The 23,404-nt window shown below is 64.5% G+C and overlaps 2 protein-coding genes across 3 annotated transcripts; one reads left to right on the forward strand and one right to left on the reverse strand.

The window, feature by feature from the left end:
* Nucleotides 1–167: 167 nt before the first annotated feature.
* DHX16 (DEAH-box helicase 16) lies at nt 168–18,604 on the forward strand. 2 transcript variants are annotated; one of them, XM_038126332.1, is made up of 20 exons: nt 168–540; nt 1,257–1,489; nt 2,699–2,846; nt 3,325–3,381; nt 4,300–4,554; nt 5,693–5,911; nt 6,871–7,059; nt 7,455–7,565; nt 8,057–8,172; nt 9,952–10,162; nt 11,057–11,155; nt 11,860–12,012; nt 12,781–12,921; nt 13,342–13,504; nt 13,940–14,058; nt 14,323–14,390; nt 15,007–15,268; nt 16,041–16,202; nt 17,254–17,427; nt 18,447–18,604. In XM_038126332.1, exons 1-20 carry the CDS (start codon nt 331–333, stop codon nt 18,573–18,575), a joined length of 3,219 nt encoding a protein of 1,072 aa, XP_037982260.1. In that variant the 5' UTR covers nt 168–330; the 3' UTR covers nt 18,576–18,604. The 2 variants fall into 2 exon arrangements, with proteins under 2 accessions (XP_037982260.1, XP_037982261.1); XM_038126333.1 differs by having other exon boundaries at nt 172–540; nt 15,106–15,268.
* A 104-nt stretch (nt 18,605–18,708) lies between these two features.
* Nucleotides 18,709–22,936, reverse strand: CUNH6orf136 (chromosome unknown C6orf136 homolog). Its single transcript, XM_038126408.1, has 6 exons — nt 22,645–22,936; nt 21,342–21,662; nt 20,737–20,825; nt 20,075–20,275; nt 18,980–19,049; nt 18,709–18,895 (listed from the first exon to the last, which is right to left on the reverse strand). Exons 1-6 carry the CDS (start codon nt 22,774–22,776, stop codon nt 18,812–18,814), a joined length of 897 nt encoding a protein of 298 aa, XP_037982336.1. The 5' UTR covers nt 22,777–22,936; the 3' UTR covers nt 18,709–18,811.
* Nucleotides 22,937–23,404: the final 468 nt, after the last annotated feature.

A 23,404-nucleotide genomic window follows, 5' to 3' on the forward strand; every position in this document is an offset into this window, starting at 1 on the left:
GGGGAGAGACGGGACTGTTGGATTTTGGGGATAAGAATGCGGATTCTGAAGATAAAAACGGGATTTTGGGGATAAAACCGGGAATTTCGGTCCCAGTATCCCAAATGCCGGATTTACATTGCGCTTCTCGACGCGCCATTACGGTAAGCCGCCCGCGCTCTCGCGGCATTACGGTAACTCCGCTAGTGGGCGCGGCCTCGCTCTGATTGGCCGAACCCGCCCGCCGCGCGCTACCCGGGCGCTGATTGGCCGAGACATTCCCGCGCTAGGCGCTGATTGGACAGCGGCTCCGTGAGGGAGGAGAAGGAGGAGGAAGAAGCAGGAGCGGCCATGGCGGCGATGGCGGCCCTGGAGCGCTGGGTGTCCGGGCAGCTGCAGGAGCTGCTGGGCCTCAGCGGCCGCCATGTCCCCGCGTTCCTGGTGGCGCTGGCGCGGCGCAGCCGGAGCCTGGAGGAGCTGCTGGAGCGGCTGCGCGAGACCGAGGCCCTGCGCGTGGAGGAGCCGCGCGTGCGCGAGTTCGCGCGCCAGCTGTGGGACAAGGTGGGCGGGAAGCCGTGAGGGGACGGGGGAAGGGGGCGGGGCTTTCGCTGAGGGAGGGCGGGCGTGGGCGGGGCTTGTGTGCGAGGGGAGGTGGCTTTGTGCGAGATGGAGGCGTGGCCTAAGCGAGTGGGCGTGGTTAGAACGCGCCATAATTAGTGCTGAGGGCGTGGCCAACCGAGAAAGGGTGGGGCCTAAAGACAAGGCGCGGTCAGGAGGGGGCGTGGTTTAACAGCTGTAAAGATGACATCACCAAAAGAGGGCGTGGCTCGCACACAGAGCGGCCAATCAGGCTGGGCTCTGGCTTGCGATGGGCGTGACCTTTTTGGGTGTGGCCCAGTGGGGCGTGGCCATATTGGGTGTGGTTAAGTGGGCGTGGCCATAATTGGTGTGGTTAAATGGTTTCTTTTGGGTTATTTATGGGTTATTTTGGGTTATTTTTGTGGTTAAGGGATTATTTGGGGTGTGGCTAAGTGGGTGTGGCCATGCTGGGTGTGACCATTTAGGGTGTGGTTAAATGGGTGTGGCCATAGTGCCATGTGACCATTTAGGGTGTGGCTAAGTGGGTGTGGCCAAGCAGGTGTGGCCATTCTGGGTATGATTAAGTGGGTGTGTCCAAGTGGGTGTGGCCATTTTGGGGTGTGGTTGAGTGGGTGTGGCCAGGTGGGCGTGGCCCTTCTGGCGGCGCTCAGGTGTGTCCCGCCCCCGCCCGTCCCCAGGTGCCCCGGGAAGCCCCCCGGGAGCCCCCCGGGCGCGCGGCCGAGCGGGCGGCGCTGGAGCTGCAGCGCCAGAACCGCGGCTACCGATTGGTGGAGAGCGACGAGGAGGAGGGGCCGGGCCCCGCCCAGGACCACGCCCAGGACCGGCCACGCCCCCGGCGGCGACACCTGAGGCGACGTCACCGCTCCGAGTCCCCCCCCGAGGCCCCCGCGGAGGCGCCGGCGTCCCCGCCGTGAGTCCGGGGGGGGATTTTAGGGGGAAACCCCCACATTTCGGGGGTCTCGGGGGTCGCTGCTGCCCTTGGGGGGCACCAGAAGCGACCCCAGGGTTTTGGGGTCACCACCAGAGCTCAGGGACCCCCTGGGTTTTGGGGTCACCCCGGTTTTGGGGGGCCTCGAGGGCCCCTCCTTCTTCTCGGGGCTCCCCCCGATTTGTGGGTGATGGAATTTTGGGATTTCCCCTCTCAGAACCCCCAAAAGCTCCTCAGATCCCACAAACTTCGCCTTTTTTTGTGCTCATGGGGGGATGTTGGAGGTCCCAGGTGGGATTTTGGGCTCCCAGGTGGGATTTTGGGTTCCCATTTGTGATTTTGGGGTTCCCAGTTGGGATTTTGGGGTTCCAAGGTGAGATTTTGGGCTCCCATTTGTGATCTTTGGGTCCCGGGTGGGATTTTGGGCTCCCATTTGTGATTTTGGGTTCCCAGGTGGGATTTTGGGTTTCCCGAGTGGCATTTCGGGGTCTCTCAGGTTGATTTTTGGGGTTCCCAGGTTGGATTTTTGGGTCCCAATTGGGATTTTGGGTTCCCATTTGTGATCTTGGGTTCCCAGTTGGGATTTTGGGTTCCCATTTGTGATTTTGGGGTTCCCGAGTGGCATTTCGTGTCTCTCAGGTTGATTTTTGGGGTTCCCAGGTGGGATTTTGGGGTTCCCAGGTGGGATTTTGGGGTTCCCGAGTGGCATTTCATGTCTCTCAGGTTGATTTTTGGGGTTCCCAGATGGGATTTTGGGGCTCCCAAGTGGCATTTCGTGTCTCTCAGGTTGATTTTTGGGGTTCCCAGTTGGGATTTTGGGTTCCCGAGTGGCATTTCGTGTCTCTCAGGTTGATTTTTGGGGTTCCCAGTTGGGATTTTGGGGTTCCCAGGTGGGATTTTGGGTTCCCAGGTGGGATTTTGGGGTTCCAGAGTGGCATTTCGTGTCTCTCAGGTTGATTTTTGGGGTTCCCAGGTGGGATTTTGGGGTTCCCGAGTGGCATTTCGTGTCTCTCAGGTTGATTTTTGGGGTTCCCAGGTGGGATTTTGGGGTTCCCAGGTGGCATTTCGTGTCTCTCAGGTTGATTTTTGGGGTTCCCGAGGCACCGTCCCCCTTGTTCTGGCTCCCGGCTGGGGGTTCCGCGCTCCCGGGGGGTTTTTGGGGTCCCCCAAGCCGTTTCCGCCCTCCCCCAGGGCCCCCGAGCCCCCCGAGGAGCCCGAGGAGGAGTGGGAGGCGTCGGAGCGGGAGCGGCTGCGGGACCTGCGCGAGCGCGACGCCTTCGCCGAGCGCCTGCGGCGGCGCGACCGCGAGCGCGACCGGGGGGCGCGGGGGGACTCCAAGGTGGGCTGGGGGAGGCGTCTGGGGGGTCCTGGGGGGGTCCTGGTGGGGTTTGGGGAGGGTTTGAGGGGTCCTTGGGGGGATTTGAGGGGTCCTGGGGGGTCCTGGTGGGGTTTGGGGTGGTTTGAGGGGGATTTGGGGGGATTTGGGGGGGTCCTGGTGGGCTTTGGGGTGGTTTGAGGGGGATTTGGGGGATCCTGGGGGGGTTTGAGGGGTCCTTGGGGGGATTTGGGGGGGTCCTGCTGGGGTTTGGGGTGGTTTGGGGGGGGTTTGCAGGATCCTGGGGTTTGGGGGAGGGGTGGTCCTGGGGGGGTTTGGGGGGGTCCTTGAGGGGGTCTCTGGGGGGTTTGGAGGATCCTGAGGTTTGGGGGGATTTAAGGGGGGGTTGAGAGGTCCTCGGGGGGGTTTGGGGGGGTCCTGGGGGGCAGTTGGGGGGGTTCTCAGTGGGGTTTGGGTCCTCAGCCCCGTTTCGTGTCCCCAGGCCTACGAGGAAGCGCAGAAGCGCCTGAAGATGGCCGAGGAGGAGCAGAAAGCCATGGTGGGAGCTCCCGTCCCCACGTCCCCTCTCGGCCCTTCATTTTCTCCTTTCTCCCGTTTCCCCGGATCCTGCAGCTGTGGAGTGTTCCCACCACCAGCACCTGCCCCTTCCATCCCGTTTTACACCGTTTTTTCCCTTTTTTACCCCGTTTTTTTCCTGGTTTTTTCCCCATTTTTTTCCTCTTTTTTCCCCATTTTCTCCCCATTTTTCCAATTTTTTCCCATTTTTTCCCGTTTTTTTTCCTGTTTTTTCCTGTTTTTTTCCCGTTTTTTCCCCATTTTTTCCCCATTCCCCCCCCCCATTTTTTCCCCATTTTCTCCCCACTTTTCCCGTTTTTTCCCCACTTTTTCCCCCGTTTTTTCCCTTTTTCCCCCCATTTTTTCCCTTTTTTTTCCCTGTTTTTTCCCCCTTTTTTTCCCATTTTTTCCCAATTTTTCCCCATTTTCTCCCCATTTTTCCCATTTTTTCCCGTTTTTTCCCATTCTTTCTCATTTTTTCCCATTTTCCCCATTTTTTCCCCTTTTTTCCTCGTTTTTCCCCGTTTTTTTTCCCATTTTCCCCCCCATTTTTTCCCCATTTTCCCCCCATTTTTCCCTGTTTTTTCCCATTTTTTCCCCATTTTTTCCACCTTTTTTCCCATTTTCTCCCCGTTTTTCCCCATTTCACCCCCTTTTAATGCCCTTTTCTCATCTTTTTTCCCATTTTCACCCCATTTTCTCCCCGTGTCCCCAGATCCCCGAGCTGCGCAAGCGCCTCCGCCGCGAGTACCTGCCCATTTCACCCCATTTCACCCCATTTCACCCCATTTCACCCCATTTTCTCCCCATTTCACCCCACTTTCCCCCCATTTTTTCCCATTTTTTCCCATTTTAATGCCATTTTCTCATCTTTTTTCCCATTTTCTCCCCGTGTCCCCAGATCCCCGAGCTGCGCAAGCGCTCCCGCCGCGAGTACCTGGCCAAGCGCGAGCGGGAGAAGCTGGAGGAGCTGGAGCAGGAGATCCAGGACGAGGAGCTGCTCTTCGGGGAGGAGGCGCTGACGGCCCCGGAGCGGCGCGAGCTGCGCTACAAGCGGCGCCTGCGCGACCTCGCCCGCGACTACAAACGGGCCGGGGCCCGCGAGGAGCTGGAGAGGAGCAGCCGCTACCACATCCCCGAGGAGACCAGGGACAAGGTGAGGAGACGCCTGGGGAACCCCAAAATTCACACCTGGGAAACCCCCAAAATCAACAGCTGGGAAATCCCAAAATCGGCACCTGAAAAACCCCAAAATTCACACCTGGGGAGGGGCAGCCGCTACCACATCCCCAAGGAGACCAGGGACAAGGTGAGGAGACACCTGGGGAACCCCAAAATTCACACCTGGGGAGGGGCAGGCGCTGCCACATCCCCAAGGAGACCAGGGACAAGGTGAGGAGACACCTGGGGAACCCCAAAATTCACACCTGGAAAAACCCCAAAATTGGCACCTGAAAAACCTCAAAATTGGCATCTGGGGAGGGGCAGGCGCTGCCACATCCCCGAGGAGACCAGGGACAAGGTGAGGGGACACCTGGGGAACCCAAAATTAGTAGCTGGGAGGGGAATTTGACATTGGGCCCATGAAAATCTGGTTTGGAACTCCCCCAAACCCCCTCCCTGCCCCCCCAAACCCTGTCGCTCACCCCCCAAACCACCCCAAATCCCCCCCAAACCTCCTCCCTGCCCCCCAAACCCTGTCGCTCAGCCCCCAAATCCCCCCAACCCCCCCCAAATCCCCCCAAACTCCCCCAAACCACCCCAAATCCCCCCCAAACCCCGTCGCTGACCCCCCAAACCCTGTCGCTCAGCCCCCAAACCACCCCAAATCCCCCCCAAACCCCCTCCCTGCCCCCCCAAACCCTCTCATTCACCCCCCAAACCACCCCAAATTCCCCCCAAACCCCCTTTCTGCCCCCCAAATCCTGTCACTCATCCCCCAAACCACCCCAAATCACCCAAACCCCATCCCTGACCCCCAAACCCCCTCCCTGCCCCCCCAAACCTTCTCATTCACCCCCCAAACCACCCCAAATCCCCCCCAAACCCCCTCCTTGCCCCCCCAACCCCCCAAACCCCCTCGCTGACCCCCCAAACCACTCCAAATCCCCCCCAAACCCCCTCGCTGACCCCCCAAACCCCCCCAAATCCCCCCCAAACCCCCTCGCTGACCCCCCAAACCCTCTCATTCACCCCCCAAACCCCCCCAAATCCCCCCCAAACCCCGTCGCTGACCCCCCAAACCACCCCAAATCCCCCCCAAACCCCGTCGCTGACCCCCCATGCCCGTGCAGAAGATCCCGGAGCAGGAGGAGGCGCAGGAGGAGGCGCTGGCGCCGCGGGACGAGCAGCGGCGCTGGGAGGAGCAGCTGCTGGGGGCGGCCGCGCTGCGCTTCGGGGCCCGCGACGCCGCCCGCGCCCGGCCCGGCCCCGACTACCAGCTGCTGCTGGAGGAGGACGAGATGGTGCAGTTCGTCAGCGCTGCTCAGCTGGAGGGCACCGACCCCCAAAAGGTGGGGTTTGGGGTCAGCCAGGGGGTCCTGACAGGGTTTGGGGGGGATTTGGGGTGGTTTTGGGGTCATTTGGGGGGGATTTGGGCTGCTGGAGGAGGACGAGATGGTGCAGTTCGTCAGCGCCGCCCAGCTAGAGGGCACCGACCCCCAAAAGGTGGGGTTTGGGGTCAGCCAGGGGGTCCTGACAGGGTTTGGAGGGGATTTGGGGTGGTTTTGGGGGGATTTGGGGTGGTTTGGGGTCATTTGGGGGGGATTTGGGCTGCTGGAGGAGGACGAGATGGTGCAGTTCGTCAGCGCTGCCCAGCTGGAGGGCACCGACCCCCAAAAGGTGGGGTTTGGGGTCAGCCAGGGGGTCCTGACAGGGTTTGGGGGGGATTTGGGGTGGTTTGGGGGGGATTTGGGGTGGTTTGGAGGGGATTTGGGGTGGTTTGGGAGGGATTTGGGGTCATGGGAAGGGGTTTGGGGTGGTTTAGAGGAGATTTGGGCTGCTGGAGGAGGACGAGATGGTGCAGTTCGTCAGCGCTGCCCAGCTGGACGGCACCGACCCCCAAAAGGTGGGGTTTGGGGTCAGCCAGGGGGTCCTGACAGGGTTTGGGGGAGTTTGGGGGGGATTTGGAGTGAATTTGGTGGCACTGAGGGTGGCGCCGATGACACTGAGGTGTCCCCAGGATGTCCCCGAGGCCGAGTGGCGCCGGCAGCGGGTGGTTACTAGTGGGACCGGGGTGACACTGGGGTGAATTTGGTGTGAGTGTGGTGACACTGGGGTCAATGTGGCGACACTGAGGGTGGCGCCGATGGCACGGGGTGTCCCCAGGATGTCCCCGAGGCCGAGTGGTGCTGGCAGCGGGTGGTTACTAGTGGGACCGGGGTGACACTGGGGTGAATTTGGTGTGAGTGTGGTGACACTGGGGTCAGTGTGGTGACACTGAGGTGGCGCCGATGGCACGGGGTGTCCCCAGGATGTCCCCGAGGCCGTCCCCGAGGCCGAGCGGCGCCGGCAGTCGCTGCAGGACGGCCGCCGGGCGCTGCCCATCTTCCCCTTCCGCGACGAGCTGGTGGCGGCCGTGGCCCAGCACCAGGTGCTGGTGATCGAGGGCGAGACGGGCTCGGGGAAAACCACCCAGATCCCCCAGTACCTGCACGAGGAGGTGCCCGGGGGGACTGGGGGCACTGGGGGGGACTGGGGGGGACTGGGGGGGATTGGGGGGCACTGGGAGGGGATTGGGGGGGATTGGGGCGCACTGGGAGGGGATTGGGAGGGGATTGGGGGGCACTGGGAGGGACTGGGAGGGGATTGGGGGGGACTGGGGGGCACTGGGAGGGGATTGGGGGGCACTGGGATGAGCTGGGATTGAACTGGGAGGGGTTGGGGACACTGGGAGGGGTTGGGGGGGATTTGAGGTCTTTGGGGTCCTGGGGGGTTTGGGGCCACTCAGGTCTCGTTTTTGGGGTCTGTTCAGGTCCGGGGGGGTCACTCGGGGGTCAGGGGTCTCTGTCACCCCCTGTCACCCCCCCTGACCCCCCCTGTCCCCGCTGTCCCCAGGGCTACACGCGGGGGGGGCTGAAGATCGGGGTGACGCAGCCGCGGCGCGTGGCCGCCATGAGCGTGGCCGCCAGGGTGGCCGTGGAGATGGGGACAAAGCTGGGCAACGAGGTGACACTGGGGACACCGGGGACGTGGGGGGACACCGGGGACACCGGGGACAAAGCTGGGCAACGAGGTGACACTGGGGACACCGGGGATGTGGGGGGACACCGGGGACAAAGCTGGGCAGTGAGGTGACACTGGGGACACCGGGGACGTGGGGGGACACCGGGGACAAAGCTGGGCAACGAGGTGACACTGGGGACACTGGGGACAAAGCTGGGCAGCAAGGTGACACTGGGGACACTGAGGGGACACCAGGGTCACGTCCCCACCTCCAGCCACAACGTCCCCACCTTGGGGACACGCCCTGGGCACTTTGGGGACACTCTGGTGACACAGCTGGGGGGGTGCCGGTGACCACAGCGGGGTTGGAGTGACCACAGGGGTGGCCTGAGTGGCCCTGGGGAGGTGACAGCGGCCCCGGGGAGGTGGCAGTGAGCCCAGGGGGGTGGCAGCAGCCCCAGGGGGGTGACAGGGCGGTGTCCCTTGTCCCCAAGGTGGGGTACAGCATCCGCTTCGAGGACTGCACGTCGGAGCGCACGGTGCTCAAGTACATGACGGACGGCATGCTGCTGAGGGAGTTCCTGACCGAGCCCGACCTGGCCTCCTACAGGTGACACGGGGACACGGGGACACCGGGGACACCGGGGACACTGGGGACACCGGGGACACTGGGGGAGAGCAGGGACACAGAGAACAGGGACAGCCAGGGGACACTGGGGACACCCAGGGGACACTGGGGACGGCATGCTGCTGAGGGAGTTCCTGACCGAGCCCGACCTGGCCTCCTACAGGTGACACGGGGACACGGGGACACCGGGGACACCTGGGGACACTGGGGGGACATGTGGGACAGGGACAGCCAAGGAACTCTGGGGATGTGTCCTTCTTCCTGTCCCTGTGTCCCTGTCCTTGTGGTTATCCCTGTCACCCTGTGCCCATCCCCCTGTCCCTGTCCATGTCCCCACGTCCCTGTCTCTGTCCATGTCCCCATATCCCTGTCCCCATGTCCTTGTCCCCGTGTCCTTATCCCTGTCCCCATCCCTGTGTCCCTGTCCCTATGTCCCCATCCCTACATCACCATCCCTGTCCCCATGTCCCTGTCCCCGTGTCCCCGTCCCTATGTCACCATCCATGTCCCCATGTCCCCATCCCTTTCCCCATCCCTTTCCCCATCCCCGTGTCCCTGTCCCCATCCCCACGTCCCCATCCATGTCCCCATATCACTGTCCCCGTCCCCATGTCCCCGTCCCCGTGTCCCCATCCCCACGCCCCCGTGTCCATGTCCCCATGTCCATGTCCCTGTCCCAACACCCCCACATCCATGTCCCCGTATCACCTTCCTTGTCCCCATGTCCCTGTCCCCGTGTCCCCGTGTCCATGTCCCTGTGTCTATGTCCCCGTGTCCATGTCCCTGTCCCCATCCATGTCCCCGTGTCCATGTCCCCGTGTCCATGTCCCTGTCCCCATCCATGTCCCCGTGTCCATGTCCCCGTGTCCATGTCCCCGTGTCCATGTCCCTGTCCCCATCCATGTCCCCGTGTCCATGTCCCTGTGTCCATGTCCCTGTCCCCACACCCCCACATCCATGTCCCCGTATCACCTTCCTTGTCCCCATGTCCCTGTCCCCATGTCCCCATCCCCACGCCCCCGTGTCCATGTCCCCGTGTCCATGTCCCTGTCCCCATCCCCACGTCCCCGTGTCCATGTCCCTGTCCCCATCCATGTCCCCGTGTCCATGTCCCCGTGTCCATGTCCCTGTCCCCATCCATGTCCCCATGTCCATGTCCCCGTGTCCATGTCCCTGTCCCCACACCCCCACATCCATGTCCCCGTATCACCTTCCTTGTCCCCATGTCCCTGTCCCCGTGTCCCCATCCCCACGCCCCCGTGTCCATGTCCCCGTGTCCATGTCCCTGTCCCCATCCATGTCCCCGTGTCCATGTCCCCGTGTCCATGTCCCTGTCCCCATCCATGTCCCCGTGTCCATGTCCCTGTGTCCATGTCCCTGTCCCCACACCCCCACATCCATGTCCCCGTATCACCTTCCTTGTCCCCATGTCCCTGTCCCCGTGTCCCCATCCCCATGCCCCCGTGTCCATGTCCCCGTGTCCATGTCCCTGTCCCCATCCATGTCCCCGTGTCCATGTCCCTGTCCCCATCCATGTCCCCATCCATGCCCCCGTGTCCATGTCCCTGTCCCCATCCACGTCCCCGTGTCCATGTCCCTGTCCCCATCCATGTCCCCATCCATGCCCCCGTGTCCATGCCCCCGTGTCCATGTCCCTGTCCCCATCCCTATGTCCCCGTGTCCATGTCCCTGTCCCCATCCATGCCCCCGTGTCCATGTCCCTGTCCCCATCCATGTCCCGTGTCCCCGCGGTGTCCCCAGCGTGATCATGGTGGACGAGGCGCACGAGCGCACGCTGCACACGGACGTGCTCTTCGGCCTCATCAAGGACATCGCGCGCTTCCGGCCGCAGCTGAAGGTGCTGGTGGCCTCGGCCACGCTGGACACCGAGCGCTTCTCGGCCTTCTTCGACCACGCGCCCGTCTTCCGCATCCCGGGGCGGCGCTTCCCCGTGGACATCTACTACACCAAGGTGGCACGGGGACACCGGGGACATTGGGGGTGTTGGGGACATCAGGGACATTGGGGACATCGGGGACATTGGGGACATTGGGGGTGTTCAGGGCATTGGGGGTGTTCAGGGCATTGGGGACATTGAGAGCATGGGGACACCTGGGCATCCCGGGGCGGCGCTTCCCCGTGGACATCTACTACACCAAGGTGGCACGGGGACACGGGGGACACTGGGGACATTGGGGACATTGGGGACATCGCGGACATCGGGGACATTGGGGACATTGGGGGTGTTCAGGGCACTGGGGACATTGAGAGCATGGGCACATGGGGACACCTGGGCATCCCGGGGCGGCGCTTCCCCGTGGACATCTACTACACCAAGGTGGCACGGGGACACCGGGGACACCGGGGACACTGGGGACATCGGGGACATCGGGAACATTGGGGACACTGGGGACATGGGGACATGGGGACACCTGGTGATCCCGGGGCGGCGCTTCCCCGTGGACATCTACTACACCAAGGTGGCACGGGGACACGGGGACACCGGGGACACGGGGACACTGGGGGTGTTGGGGACATTGGGACATTGGGGACACTGGGGACATGGGGACACAGGGACACCTGGGCATCCCGGGCCAGCGCTTCCCCATGGACATCTACTACACCAAGGTGGCACGGGGACGTGGGGACAATGGGGACATCAGGGGCGTTGGGGACACGGGGACACTGGGGGTGTTGAGGGGTACCTGGGGCTGGGGGGTGTTGGGAGCATTTGGGGACACAGGAGAAGGGGGGAGATGGCTGGGGACCTTTGGGGACAGCTGGTGCTGATGTCCCCGTGTCCCCTGCTGTCCCCTGATGTCCCCGTGTCCCCTGTGTCCCCTGCTGTCCCCTGCTGTCCCCGCAGGCGCCTGAGGCCGATTACCTGGAGGCCTGCGTGGTGTCGGTGCTGCAGATCCACGTCACCCAACCCCCCGGGGACATCCTGGTGTTCCTCACCGGGCAGGTCAGTGTCACCTCGGTGTCACCTCGGTGTCTCCTGGGTGTCACCGTGTCCCCCTGCTGTCCCCATCCCTGCAGGTGTCCCCAGTCCCCTGAGAGCTCCTCTGTCCCCAACCCCAATTCCCTGCCACCAGCGTTTGTCCCCCTGTGTCCGCTGCTGTCCCCAGTGTCCCTGCTGTCCTCAATGTCCCCAATGTCCCCAACCATGTCCCCACTGTCCCCGGATGTCAGGAGGAGATCGAGGCCTGCGTGGAGCTGCTGCAGGAGCGCTGCTGGTGCTGCCCCTGTCCCCAGCGTTCCAAATGTCCCCGATGTCCCCAATCCCCTGGGTGTCCCCGATCCCCTGGGTGTCCCTGCTGTCCCCAATGTCCCCGCTGTCCCCGGGTGTCAGGAGGAGATCGAGGCCTGCGTGGAGCTGCTGCAGGAGCGCTGCTGGTGCTGCCCCTGTCCCCAGTCCCCTGGCTGTCCCCGATGTCCCCAATCCCCTGGGTGTCCCCGATCTCCCTGATGTCCCTGCTGTCCCCAACGATGTCCCCGCTGTCCCCGGGTGTCAGGAGGAGATCGAGGCCTGCGTGGAGCTGCTGCAGGAGAGCTGCTGGTGCTGCCCCTGTCCCCAGTCCCCTGGCTGTCCCCGATGTCCCCAATCCCCTGGGAGTCCCCGATGTCCCTGCTGTCCCCAACGATGTCCCCACTGTCCCCGGGTGTCAGGAGGAGATCGAGGCCTGCGTGGAGCTGCTGCAGGAGCGCTGCCGCCGCCTGGGCTCGCGCCTGCCCGAGCTGCTGGTGCTGCCCATCTACGCCAACCTGCCCTCCGAGCTGCAGGCCCGCATCTTCCAGCCCACGCCCCCCGGCGCCAGGAAGGTGCGCCGGCCCTTTAAGAGAGGGGGCGGGGCCTCGGCAGGGGGCGTGGTGTAGTGGGAGAGGGGTGGAGGTTAAGAGAAATGGGGTGGGGTTTAAGGGGAAGGGGGTGGGGCTTCATTTACACAGCCAGGAAGGTGCGCTGGCCCTTTAAGAGGGGGTGGGGTCTCATGAGGAGGCGTGGCACAGTGGGAGAGGGGTGGGATTTAAAGGGAAGGGGTGGGGTTTAAGATAAATGGGGTGGGGTTTTATTAACAGAGCCAGGAAGGTGCGCTGGCCCTTTAAGAGGGGGCGGGGTCTCAGTGGGGGGCGTGGTGTAATAGGAGAGGGGTGGGGTTTAAGGGAAAGGGGGTGGGGCTTCATTTAGGGAGCCAGGAGGGTGTGCTGGCCCTTTAAGAGAGGGGGTGGAGCCTGAGGGGGTGTGGTTTCATGAAAGTGGGTGTGGCTTACTTGGGTGAGGTCAGAATGGGTGGGGCCATAAGGGGTGTGTCTTTACTGGCTGTGGGCAGAGTGGGTGGGGCTAAATTGGGTGTGGCTAAAATTGGTGTGGTCTAAATGGTGTGGGGCTTAACTGGGCGTGGTCTAAAGAGGTGTGGCTTTACTGGGCATGGCCCGCAGCGTAGCCCGTGATTGGCTGAAGCTCCGAGTGGGCAGGGCTTAACAGCCCGTGCTTTAAATGGGGCGTGGCTTAGCCGGGTGTGTCTGGGAGGGGCGGGGCCTGCGAGGGCGTGTCCGGGGGCGTGTCCCAGCGCGTCCCCTCCCCCGGCGCAGGTGGTGGTGGCCACCAACATCGCCGAGACCTCGGTGACCATCGACGGCATCGTCTACGTGCTGGACCCCGGCTTCTGCAAGCAGAAGAGCTACAGCGCCCGCACGGGCATGGAGTCGCTGGTGGTGACGCCCTGCTCCAAGGTGAGCTCACCTGGGCCACCTGGGCCACCTGCCATCCCCTTACTGTCATCCATTGTCACCTTACTGTCACCTGCCGTGAGCCCCTGTGAGCGCCCGCACGGGCACGGAGTCGCTGGTGGTGACGCCCTGCTCCAAGGTGAGCTCACCTGGGCCACCTGGGCCACCTTACTGTCACCTGTGTCACCTTACTGTCATTTATTGTCACACTCCTGTATTTTTACGTGTGAAATATTTTTACTGTATTTTCACGCGTCCCTGCCGTGTCCCCAGGGTGTCCCGGGCAGGTGGCAGCTGACAGTGCCACGTCCCCAGTAAGGTGCCAGGTGTCTCAGGTGTCACAGGTGTCACAGGTGTCCCAGTGCCAGGTGTGCCAGGTGTGGCAGGTGCCACAGGTGTGACAGGTGTCCCCGCTGTCCCCAGGCCTCTGCCAACCAGCGCGCGGGCCGCGCGGGCCGCGTGGCGCCCGGGAAGTGCTTCCGGCTCTACACGGCCTGGGCGTTCCAGCACGAGCTGGAGGAGACGGCGGTGCCCGAGATCCAGAGAGCCGACCTGGGCGCGCTGGTGCTGCTGCTCAAGAGCCTGGGTGGGCACTGGGGGCACTGGGACGGACTGGGAGGGACTGGGAGGGACTGGGATGGACTGGGATGGACTGGGGCGCGCTGGTGCTGCTGCTCATGAGCCTGGGTGGGCACTGGGGGCACTGGGACGGACTGGGATGGACTGGGAGGGACTGGGATGGACTGGGAGGGACTGGGGCGCACTGGTGCTGCTGCTCAAGAGCCTGGGTGGGCACTGGGGGCACTGGGACGGACTGGGATGGACTGGGATGGACTGGGGGGCGCTGGTGCTGCTGCTCAAGAGCCTCGGGGGGCACTGGGATGGACTGGGGGGCACCGGGAGGAACTGGGGACACCAGGGTGACACCAGGTGACACCGGGTGATGTGGGGGGGCTGGGGACAGCCAGGTGACCCTGGGTGACACGGAGGTGACACGGAGGTGACGCCGGGGTGTCCCCAGGCATCAACGACCTGATCCACTTCGACTTCCTGGACCCTCCCCCCCACGAGACGCTGGTGCTGGCGCTGGAGCAGCTCTACGCGCTGGGGGCGCTGAACCACCTGGGGGAGCTGACCACGGTACTGGGGGGGACTGGGGGGACTGGGAGGGACTGGGGGGGGCAGAATGAACCACCTGGGGGAGCTGACCACGGTACTGGGGGGGACTGGGGGGCACTGGGGGGGACTGGGATGGACTGGGATGGACTGGGGGGGACTGGGGGGGCAGAATGAACCACCTGGGGGAGCTGACCACGGTACTGGGGGGACTGGGAGGGACTGGGGGTGTCCCTGGGCTGTCCCTGGTGCTCACTGCTGTCCCCGCTGTCCCCGTCCCTGTCCCAGCTGGGCCGGCGCATGGCGGAGCTGCCGGTGGAGCCGATGCTGGCCAAGATGATCCTGGCGAGCGAGCAGTGAGTGACAGCCGTGTCCCCAATGTCCCCAAGCGTCCCCTGGGTGTCTGTCCCCAGTGTCCCATCTGCCCTGAGTGTCCCAGTGTCCCCTCAGTGTCCCCACTGTCCCCTCCCAGGTACAGCTGCACCGAGGAGGTGCTGATGGTGGCCGCCATGTCCCCAATGTCCCCTCAGTGTCCCCTCAGTGTCCCCACTGTCCCCTTCAGGTACGGCTGCACGGAGGAGGTGCTGATGGTGTCCCCAGTGTCCCCTCAGTGTCCCCAATGTCCCCTCAGTGTCCCCAATGTCCCCAATCAGGTACGGCTGCACGGAGGAGGTGCAGACGGTGGCCGCCATGTCCCCAGTGTCCCCTCAGTGTCCCCAGTGTCCCCTGAGTGTCCCCAATGTCCCCTGCAGGTACGGCTGCATGGAGGAGGTGCTGACGATGGCTGCCATGTCCCCTCAGTGTCCCCTCAGTGTCCCCAATGTCCCCTCAGTGTCCCCACTGTCCCCTCCAGGTACGGCTGCACCGAGGAGGTGCTGATGGTGGCCGCCATGTCCCCAGTGTCCCCTCAGTGTCCCCAGTGTCCCCTCAGTGTCCCCAATGTCCCCTGAGTGTCCCCAATGTCCCCTGCAGGTACGGCTGCACGGAGGAGGTGCTGACGGTGGCCGCCATGTCCCCAGAGTCCCCTCAGTGTCCCCAGTGTCCCCTGAGTGTCCCCTGTGTCCCCTGCAGGTACGGCTGCACGGAGGAGGTGCTGACGGTGGCCGCCATGCTGTCGGTGAACAACGCCGTGTTCTACCGGCCCAAGGACAAGGTGCTGCACGCCGACAGCGCCCGCGTGGCCTTCAGCGTGCCCGGCGGCGACCACCTGGTGCTGCTCAACGTCTACAACCAGGTGCGGGGACACCGGGGACACCGGGGACACCGGGGACAGCAGGGACACTGGGGACAGCGGGGCATTGGGGGGTGTGGGGACACTGGGGACATCAGGGACACTGGGGACCTCGGAGACATTGGGGACGTCGGGAACATGGGGGACACCAGGGACATCTGGGACATCGGGGGGTTGGACACACCAGGGACACTGGGGACATTGGGGGATGTGGGGACATCGGGGAGAGTGGGGACTTTGGGGACGTGGGGGACACCAGGGACACTGGGGACATTGGGGGGTGTGGGGACATTGGGGACACCGGGGAGAGTGGGGACCTTGGGGACGTGGGGGACATCAGGGACACCGGGGACATTGGGGACATTACGTCCAGCAGCAGCGCTGACCTTTGTGTCCTGTGTGTCCTTGTCTGGCTGTCCTTGTCCCCCTCCTGTGCCATTGTCACCACGTGCCTCTGCCTGTGTGCCCTCAACACTGTCCCCTGTGTCCCCCGTGTCCCCCCATGTCCCCTGTGTTCTCTGTGTGTCCTCGTGTCCCCTGCTGTCCCCGTGTCCCCTGTGTGTCCCCTGCTGTCCCCATGTCCCCTGCTATCCCTGCTGTCCCCTGTGTGTCCCCCACTATCCCCATGTCCCGTGTCCCCCGTGTGTCCCCCATGTCCCCTGTGTCCCGTGTCCCCTGCTGTCCCCGTGTCCCCCGCGATCCCCGTGTCCCTGCTGTCCCCCGTGTCCCCCGCTATCCCCGTGTCCCCCGTGTGTCCCCCGTGTCCCCCGTGCAGTGGGTGGCCAGCGGGCACTCCCTGCAGTGGTGCTACGAGCACTTTGTGCAGGCGCGCTCCCTGCGCCGGGCGCGCGACGTGCGCGAGCAGCTGCAGGGGCTGATGGAGCGCGTGGAGATCGCGCCGTCCTCCTGCGGGGGCAACCTGGACCTGGTGCGCAAGGTGGGCCCCAAAACACCCCCGAGACATCCCGAACTGCGCCCAAAACAGCCCCAAAATATCCCCCAAAATATCCCCCAAAACAGCCCCAAAATACCCCCCGAAACAGCCCCAAAATATCCCCCGAAACAGCCCCAAAACATCCCCCGAAACTCACCTCAGCCCCGTCCTCCTGTGGGGGCAACCTGGACCTGGTGCGCAAGGTGGGCCCCAAACGCCCCCGAGACATCCCAAACTGTGCCGAAAACAGCCCCGAAATACCCCCCAAAACAGCCCCAAAATATCCCCTGAAACTCACCTCAGCCCCGTCCTCCTGCGGGGGCAACCTGGACCAGGTGCGCAAGGTGAGCCCCAAAACACCCCCCAAAACGTCCTGAACTGTGCCCAAAACAGCCCCAAGATACCCCAAAATGCCCCCCAAAATATCCCCCAAAACAGCCCCAAAATATCCCCCGAAACATCCCCCAAAACTCACCTCAGCCCCGTCCTCCTGCGGGGGCAACCTGGACCTGGTGCACAAGGTGGGCCCCAACGCCCCCCGAAACGTCCCGAACTGTGCCCAAAACAGCCCCAGAACAGCCCCAATATCCCCCGAAATACCCCAAAATATCCCCTGAAACACCCCAAAACGTGCCCAAAACAGCCCCAAGATACCCCAAAATACCCCCCAAAATATCCCAAAATACCCCCTAAAATATCCACTGATCCCAGTGCCATCCCAGTCCCTCCCAGTGCCATCCCAGTGCCCCCGAGTGCCATCCCAGTCCCTCCCAGTGCCATCCCAGTCCCTCCCAGTGCCTCCCAGTGCCATCCCAGTGCCTCCCAGTGCCATCCCAGTGCCATCCCAGTGCCAGTGTCCCCTCTGTGTCCCCCGCAGGCCATCACGGCCGGGTTCTTCTACCACACGGCGCGGCTGGCGCGCGGCGGGTACCGATCCCAGTCCCTCCCAGTGCCATCCCAGTGCCCCCCAGTGCCATCCCAGTGCATCCCAGTGCCATCCCAGTACCTCCCAGTGCCATCCCAGTGCCAATGTCCCCATTCCTGTCCCCTGCAGGCCATCACGGCCGGGTTCTTCTACCACACGGCGCGGCTGGCGCGCGGCGGGTACCGCACGGTGAAGCACCAGCAGCCCGTGTTCATCCACCCCAACAGCGCCCTGTTCGCCCTGCAGCCCCGCTGGGTGCTCTACCACGAGCTGGTGTGCACCTCCAAGGAGTTCATGAGACAGGTGGGGACACCCTGGGGACATGGGGACACCCCGGGGACACCCTGGGGACACACTGGGGGCATGGCAGGGACATGGGGACACAGGGGAGGGACAGGGTGTGGGTACAGGGACACGCTGGGTGCTCTACCACGAGCTGGTGTGCACCTCCAAGGAGTTCATGAGACAGGTGGGGACACCCCGGGGACATGGGGACACCCTGGGGACACCCTGGGGACACACTGGGGACACCCTGGGGACACGGCAGGGACATGGGGACACAGGGCAGGGACACGCTGGGTGCTCTACCACGAGCTGGTGTGCACCTCCAAGGAGTTCATGAGACAGGTGGGGACACCCCGGGGACACCCTGGGGACACCTTGGGGACACCCTGGGGGCATGGCAGGGACATGGGGACACAGGGCAGGGACACGCTGGGTGCTCTACCACGAGCTGGTGTGCACCTCCAAGGAGTTCATGAGACAGGTGGGGACACCCTGGGGACATGGGGACACCTTGGGGACACACTGGGGACATGGCAGGGACATGGGGACACAGGGCAGGGACACGCTGGGTGCTCTACCACGAGCTGGTGTGCACCTCCAAGGAGTTCATGAGACAGGTGGGGACACCCTGGGGACACCTTGGGGACACCCTGGGGGCATGGCAGGGACATGGGGACATAGGGCAGGGACACGGTGTGGGTATGGGGACACGAGAGACACGCTGGGCCCTGCACCTCCGAGGTGACAAAGGGACCCCAAGGCATCATCCCTGTCCCCGTGTCTCACAGCTGTCCCTAGGGGTGTCCCCAGGTGTCACAGCTGTCTGTAGGGATGTCCCCAGGTGTGTCCCAGGTGTGTGACAGGTGTGTCCCAGGTGTGTGACAGGTGTGTCCCTGTCCCCAGGTGATCGAGATCGACAGCGACTGGCTGCTGGAGGTGGCCCCAGCTGTCCCTAGGGGTGTCCCCAGGTGTCACAGCTGTCTGTAGGGATGTCCCCAGGTGTGTCCCAGGTGTGACAGGTGTGTCCCTGTCCCCAGGTGATCGAGATCGACAGCGCCTGGCTGCTGGAGGTGGCCCCCCACTATTACCAGGCCAAGGAGCTCGAGGACGGCAGCAGCCGCAAGATGCCCAAGAAAGCCGGGAAATCACGGGAGGAGCTGGGCTGACCCCGGGGACACCTGGGGGACACCTGGGGGACACCGGGGGGACACCGGGGGACACCCCAATACAGCCCCGGGCACCCCCCGCGCTCGGGGACGCCGCTGTCCCCGTGTCACCGCCGGCTCTTTATTCTGTACATTAATTTAAGGGGGGGTCGGGGGGACACGGGGGGAGGGGACAGGTGACAAAGGGGACACCCCGAGGGGGGCAGGGGCGCCCAGGTGTCCCCTCCTCGGTGGCTTCAGGGCCGGGCCAGCGCCACGGCCAGCGCCGCGGCCACCAGCAGCTTCTTGGGCTCGGGGACGGCCGTGGGGGCTGGCATCAGCTGGAGGGGGGGGACACGGGGTCAGGGGACACCGGGGATGTCCCCAAGGCGTCCCCAAGGTGTCCCCGGTGTCCCCAGACTCACCTTGTCCACGCGGTGGCAGCGGATGAGCCCCTGGGAGTTGAGGAAGAAGGTGGAGAAGGCGTCGTAGGACCTGGGGGGACACGGGGGGACTTGGGGACATCGGGGGTGGCACAGGGCTGGCACAGGTGTGATGCAGGTGTGTCTGAAGGTGGCACAGGGGTGGCACAGGGGACAAGGGTGACACAGGTGTGTCACTGAGTGCAGCAGGTGCCACTTGTCCTGGTGGTAGAAGGGGATGGCGCAGGGACAATGCGGGGTGGCAGGGGGTGGCACAGGGTGACACAGGTGTGCCCCAGGTGTGTCCCTCACCTGAGCAGGGTGCGTTTGTCGCGGCGGTACCAGCGCAGCAGCAGCAGGGGCAGGGGCAGTGACACGGGGGTGGCAGGGGGTGGCAGGGGGTGACACAGGTGTGACACAGGTGACACGGGTGTGTCCCTCACCTGAGCAGGGTGCGTTTGTCGCGGCGGTACCAGCGCAGCAGCAGCAGGTGCAGGGGCAGTGACACGGGGGTGGCAGGGGGTGGCACAGGGGTGACACAGGTGACACAGGTGTGTCCCTCACCTGAGCAGGGTGCGTTTGTCCCGGCGGTACCAGCGCAGCAGCAGCAGGTGCAGGGGCAGTGACACGGGGGTGGCACAGGGGTGGCAGGGGGTGGCAGGGGGTGGCACAGGGTGACACAGGTGACACGGGTGTGTCCCTCACCTGAGCAGGGTGCGTTTGTCGCGGCGGTACCAGCGCAGCAGCAGCAGGGGCAGGGGCAGTGACACGGGGGTGGCAGGGGGTGGCACAGGGTGACACAGGTGACACGGGTGTGTCCCTCACCTGAGCAGGGTGCGTTTGTCCCGGCGGTACCAGCGCAGCAGCAGCAGGTGCAGGGGCAGTGACACGGGGGTGGCACAGGGGTGGCACAGGGGTGGCACAGGGTGACACAGGTGACACGGGTGTGTCCCTCACCTGAGCAGGGTGCGTTTGTCCCGGCGGTACCAGCGCAGCAGCAGCAGGTGCAGGGGCAGTGACACAGGGGTGGCACAGGGGTGGCAGGGGGTGGCAGGGGGTGGCACAGGGTGACACAGGTGACACGGGTGTGTCCCTCACCTGAGCAGGGTGCGTTTGTCGCGGCGGTACCAGCGCAGCAGCAGCAGGTGCAGGGGCAGCCCCGTCAGGCGCCACCGCGCCCGCACGCTCCAGTCCTCGGGGTGCCGCGTCAGCGCCAGCACCTCCAGCCGCAGGCTGGCAAAGTAACCCCAGGCCAGCGCCCGGCACAGCGCCACGGCCACCGCGTACATGGCGCGGCCCCTGGGACACGGGGACAGCAGTGTCACCTCCCTGTCACACCCCCACACTGCCACTGTCACCCACTGTCACTGCCCGGCACAGCGCCACGGCCACCGCGTACATGGCGCGGCCCCTGGGACACGGGGACAGGGTCACTGTCACTTCCCCATGACACCCCATCACTGCCATTGTCACCCACTGTCACCTCCCTGTGACACCCTGACACGCTCCAGCACTGTCACCTCCCCAGGGCTGTTCCCGGTGTCCCCCCGGTGTCACCCACCGCGTGTGCAGGTGCAGCAGGTGGCTCTGCCCCCCCAGTGTCCCCCCGGTGTCACCCACCGCGTGTGCAGGTGCAGCAGGTGGCTCTGCCCCCCCGGTGTCCCCCTGGTGTCACCCACCGCGTGTGCAGGTGCAGCAGGTGGCTCTGCCCCCCCCAGGGTTGTCCCCAGTGTCCCCTGGGTGTCCCCGGTGTCACCCACCGCGTGTGCAGGTGCAGGTGCTGGCACTGGAACTCCACGTCGGGCGCGTACAGGGCGTAGTCCGGGATCTTCAGGAAGAAATTGGGGAGCTGGGGGGGGACAGGGGGGTCACCGGGCTGCTGTCACCTCCTCCTGGAGCTGTCACCTCCCCCTGGCTGCTGTCACCTCCCCCTGGAGCTGCTGTCACCTCCCCTGGGTGCTGTCACCCCCCAGGGCTGCTGTCACCTCCCCCACTTCTGTCCCACCCCCTTTTCCCGTCAATCCCCCACAATTCTGTCACCCCCTCCCCAATGCTGTCACCCCCTTCTTTGTCCCCTCTCCCCTCTTGTCACCCTCTCCATTTTGTCACCCCCCCCCAATCTCCATTTCATGTCCCCCCTCGTGTCCCCATGTCCCCCCTGTCACCCCCCTGTCCCCCAATCCCCCCCATGTCCCTCCATGTCCCCGATCCCTCCCAGTGTCCCCCATCCCCCCAATGTCCCCCCATCCCCCCAATGTCCCCCATCCCCCCAATGTCCCCCATCCCCCCAATGTCCCCCCATCCCCCCAATGTCCCCCATGTCCCCAATGTCCCCCCCGGTGTCCCCGCTGTCCCCAGGTGCCACCTCGTGCCGCAGCCTCTCGTGCATGCTGGCCAGGTGCTCCTCCATGGAGGGGGGGGGGCTCTGGGGGCTCCCCCCGCGCCCCGGGGGGGGGGTCCCTGGGGCGGGGGTCCCCGCGGGGGGGGGTCCCAGCCACAGCCGCCCCCGGGGGGGGTCCCTGACGTCGATGTCGTCCTCGCGCCGCCCGTCCACCGTGGTCACCGGGCCACCGAGCCCCTCCAGCCCCCGGGGGGGGGTCCCGGGGGGCGCGGGGGGCTGGGGGGGGCAGCGCGGGGGGGGCAGCAGCGCCAGGGCCGGGCCCGGGCCCAGGGGGGGCTCCAGGTCCTGGAATGGGGGGGAAAAGGGGAATTTGGGGGGGCAAAAAATAGGGTTTGGGGAGCAAAAAAGGGGATTTGGGGGTGGAAAATGGGAATTTGGGGGACAAAAAGGGGATTTGGGGGTGGAAAATGGGAATTTGGGGGACAAAAAGGGGATTTGGGGGTGGAAAATGGGAATTCGGGGGGCAGGAAGAGGAATTTGGGGGGGAAAGGGGAATTTGGGATGGGAGCTCTATGAGGAGGGGGCTGGGGCAGTGAGGGACCCCCAGGGATGGGGGGAAGAAAGGGAATTTGGGGCTGGGGGAGAGAGGGAGCGCCCGGGGGTGGGGTCGGGTCAATGGAGGGGGGTTTGCCCCATGGGAAATGGGATTTTTATCAATTTTGGGGAGATTCACCCTGCCTAGGGGGCTTTGCCCCATTTTTGGAGGATTTACCACAGGGAAAATGGGGGTTTTCCCCATTTTGTTGGGATTTATTGCATTTAGGGGGGATTTTCCCCATTCAGGGGGAATTTTTCCCATTTTGGGGGGATTTTCCCCATTTGGTTTTCACCACGGGCCTCTGGCCCCGCCCCCAACAGAGCCCCGCCCTCTATTTACATAGCCACGCCTTACTGAAGCAAAGCGAAAGTATTTTAAACTGTAATTTGCATAACCACGCCCCACCAGCGCTAGAGAAAAACTGCTTAAAAGATTCTAATTTGCATAGCCACGCCCCGCTGGCGGAAAACAAAACTATTTAGGACAGCTAATTTGCATGACCACGCCCAGCCTTATTTTCCCAGGCGCACGTCTATTTGCATGTCCCCGCCCACCCACCGCTCTCCATTTGCATAACCGCTTTTCCCAAACAACCCGCGCCTCGATTTGCATAACCCCGCCCCTCCTCACCACCCACACCCCCTTATTATTTGCATAACCCGACCCCTCTGCGGCGCTATTTGCATAACCCCGCCCCCCGCGTCTCCCCCCTCAGCGCTCTCCCCTCACCTGCGGCCGCGCTCGGTAGCGGCGGCGCGGCGGGGCCGGCCCGGGAGGCGCTGCGGCCGCTGCCGGAGCCCAGGCGCGGCCGGGCCGGAGGCGGACGGCGGCGGTGACGGTGGCGGTGACGTGCCGGTACATGGCGGCGCCGCTGTCCCCTCGCTGCTCGCTGTCCCCGCTCGGCGCTGCCGCCGCCTCCTCTTTGCTCCCCTCACGCCGGCCGCTCGCTCTGCGCCTGCGCGGGCCGCGCGCGCGCTTCCCCCCCCCCACCTCGAACGCAACGCGCCTGCGCCGAGCGCGGGAAGGTGACCCGGAGCCGCCTGCGCATGCGCGATGGCACCGCGCCGTTCCCGCCCACTCGTGGTTAATTCATGAGGGAGAGGAGGGGCGGAGCCAAGCGGCGCGAGCCAATAGGAAGCGCCGCTCCCACGCTCGGAGGCGGGGCCACGGCCATATATGGGTAACGGTGCAGATAAACCACGCCCACACCCGGAAGAGACGTCAGGAAGGAGCCAAAATCGCCGATTTTATTGAAACGTCCCCAAAAACGAGCGGGGGAGGGGAGGGGGAGGCACCCCCCGGGGCCGGGCGGGGGGGGAGGGGCACCCACGGGGCAGGGAGGGGGGGCCCAGTGGGACTGGGGGGCGGGAACTGGTTCCCAGTGGGGCAGGAGTCCATTCCCAGTTGGGTTACGGGGCGGGAACTGGTCCCAGTGGGGCAGGAGTCCATTCCCAGTTGGGTTACAGGATGGGAACTGGTCCCAGTGGGG

The sequence above is a fragment of the Motacilla alba genome, unplaced genomic scaffold (assembly GCF_015832195.1).
Source record: "Motacilla alba alba isolate MOTALB_02 unplaced genomic scaffold, Motacilla_alba_V1.0_pri HiC_scaffold_34, whole genome shotgun sequence".
NCBI lineage: Eukaryota > Metazoa > Chordata > Aves > Passeriformes > Motacillidae > Motacilla > Motacilla alba.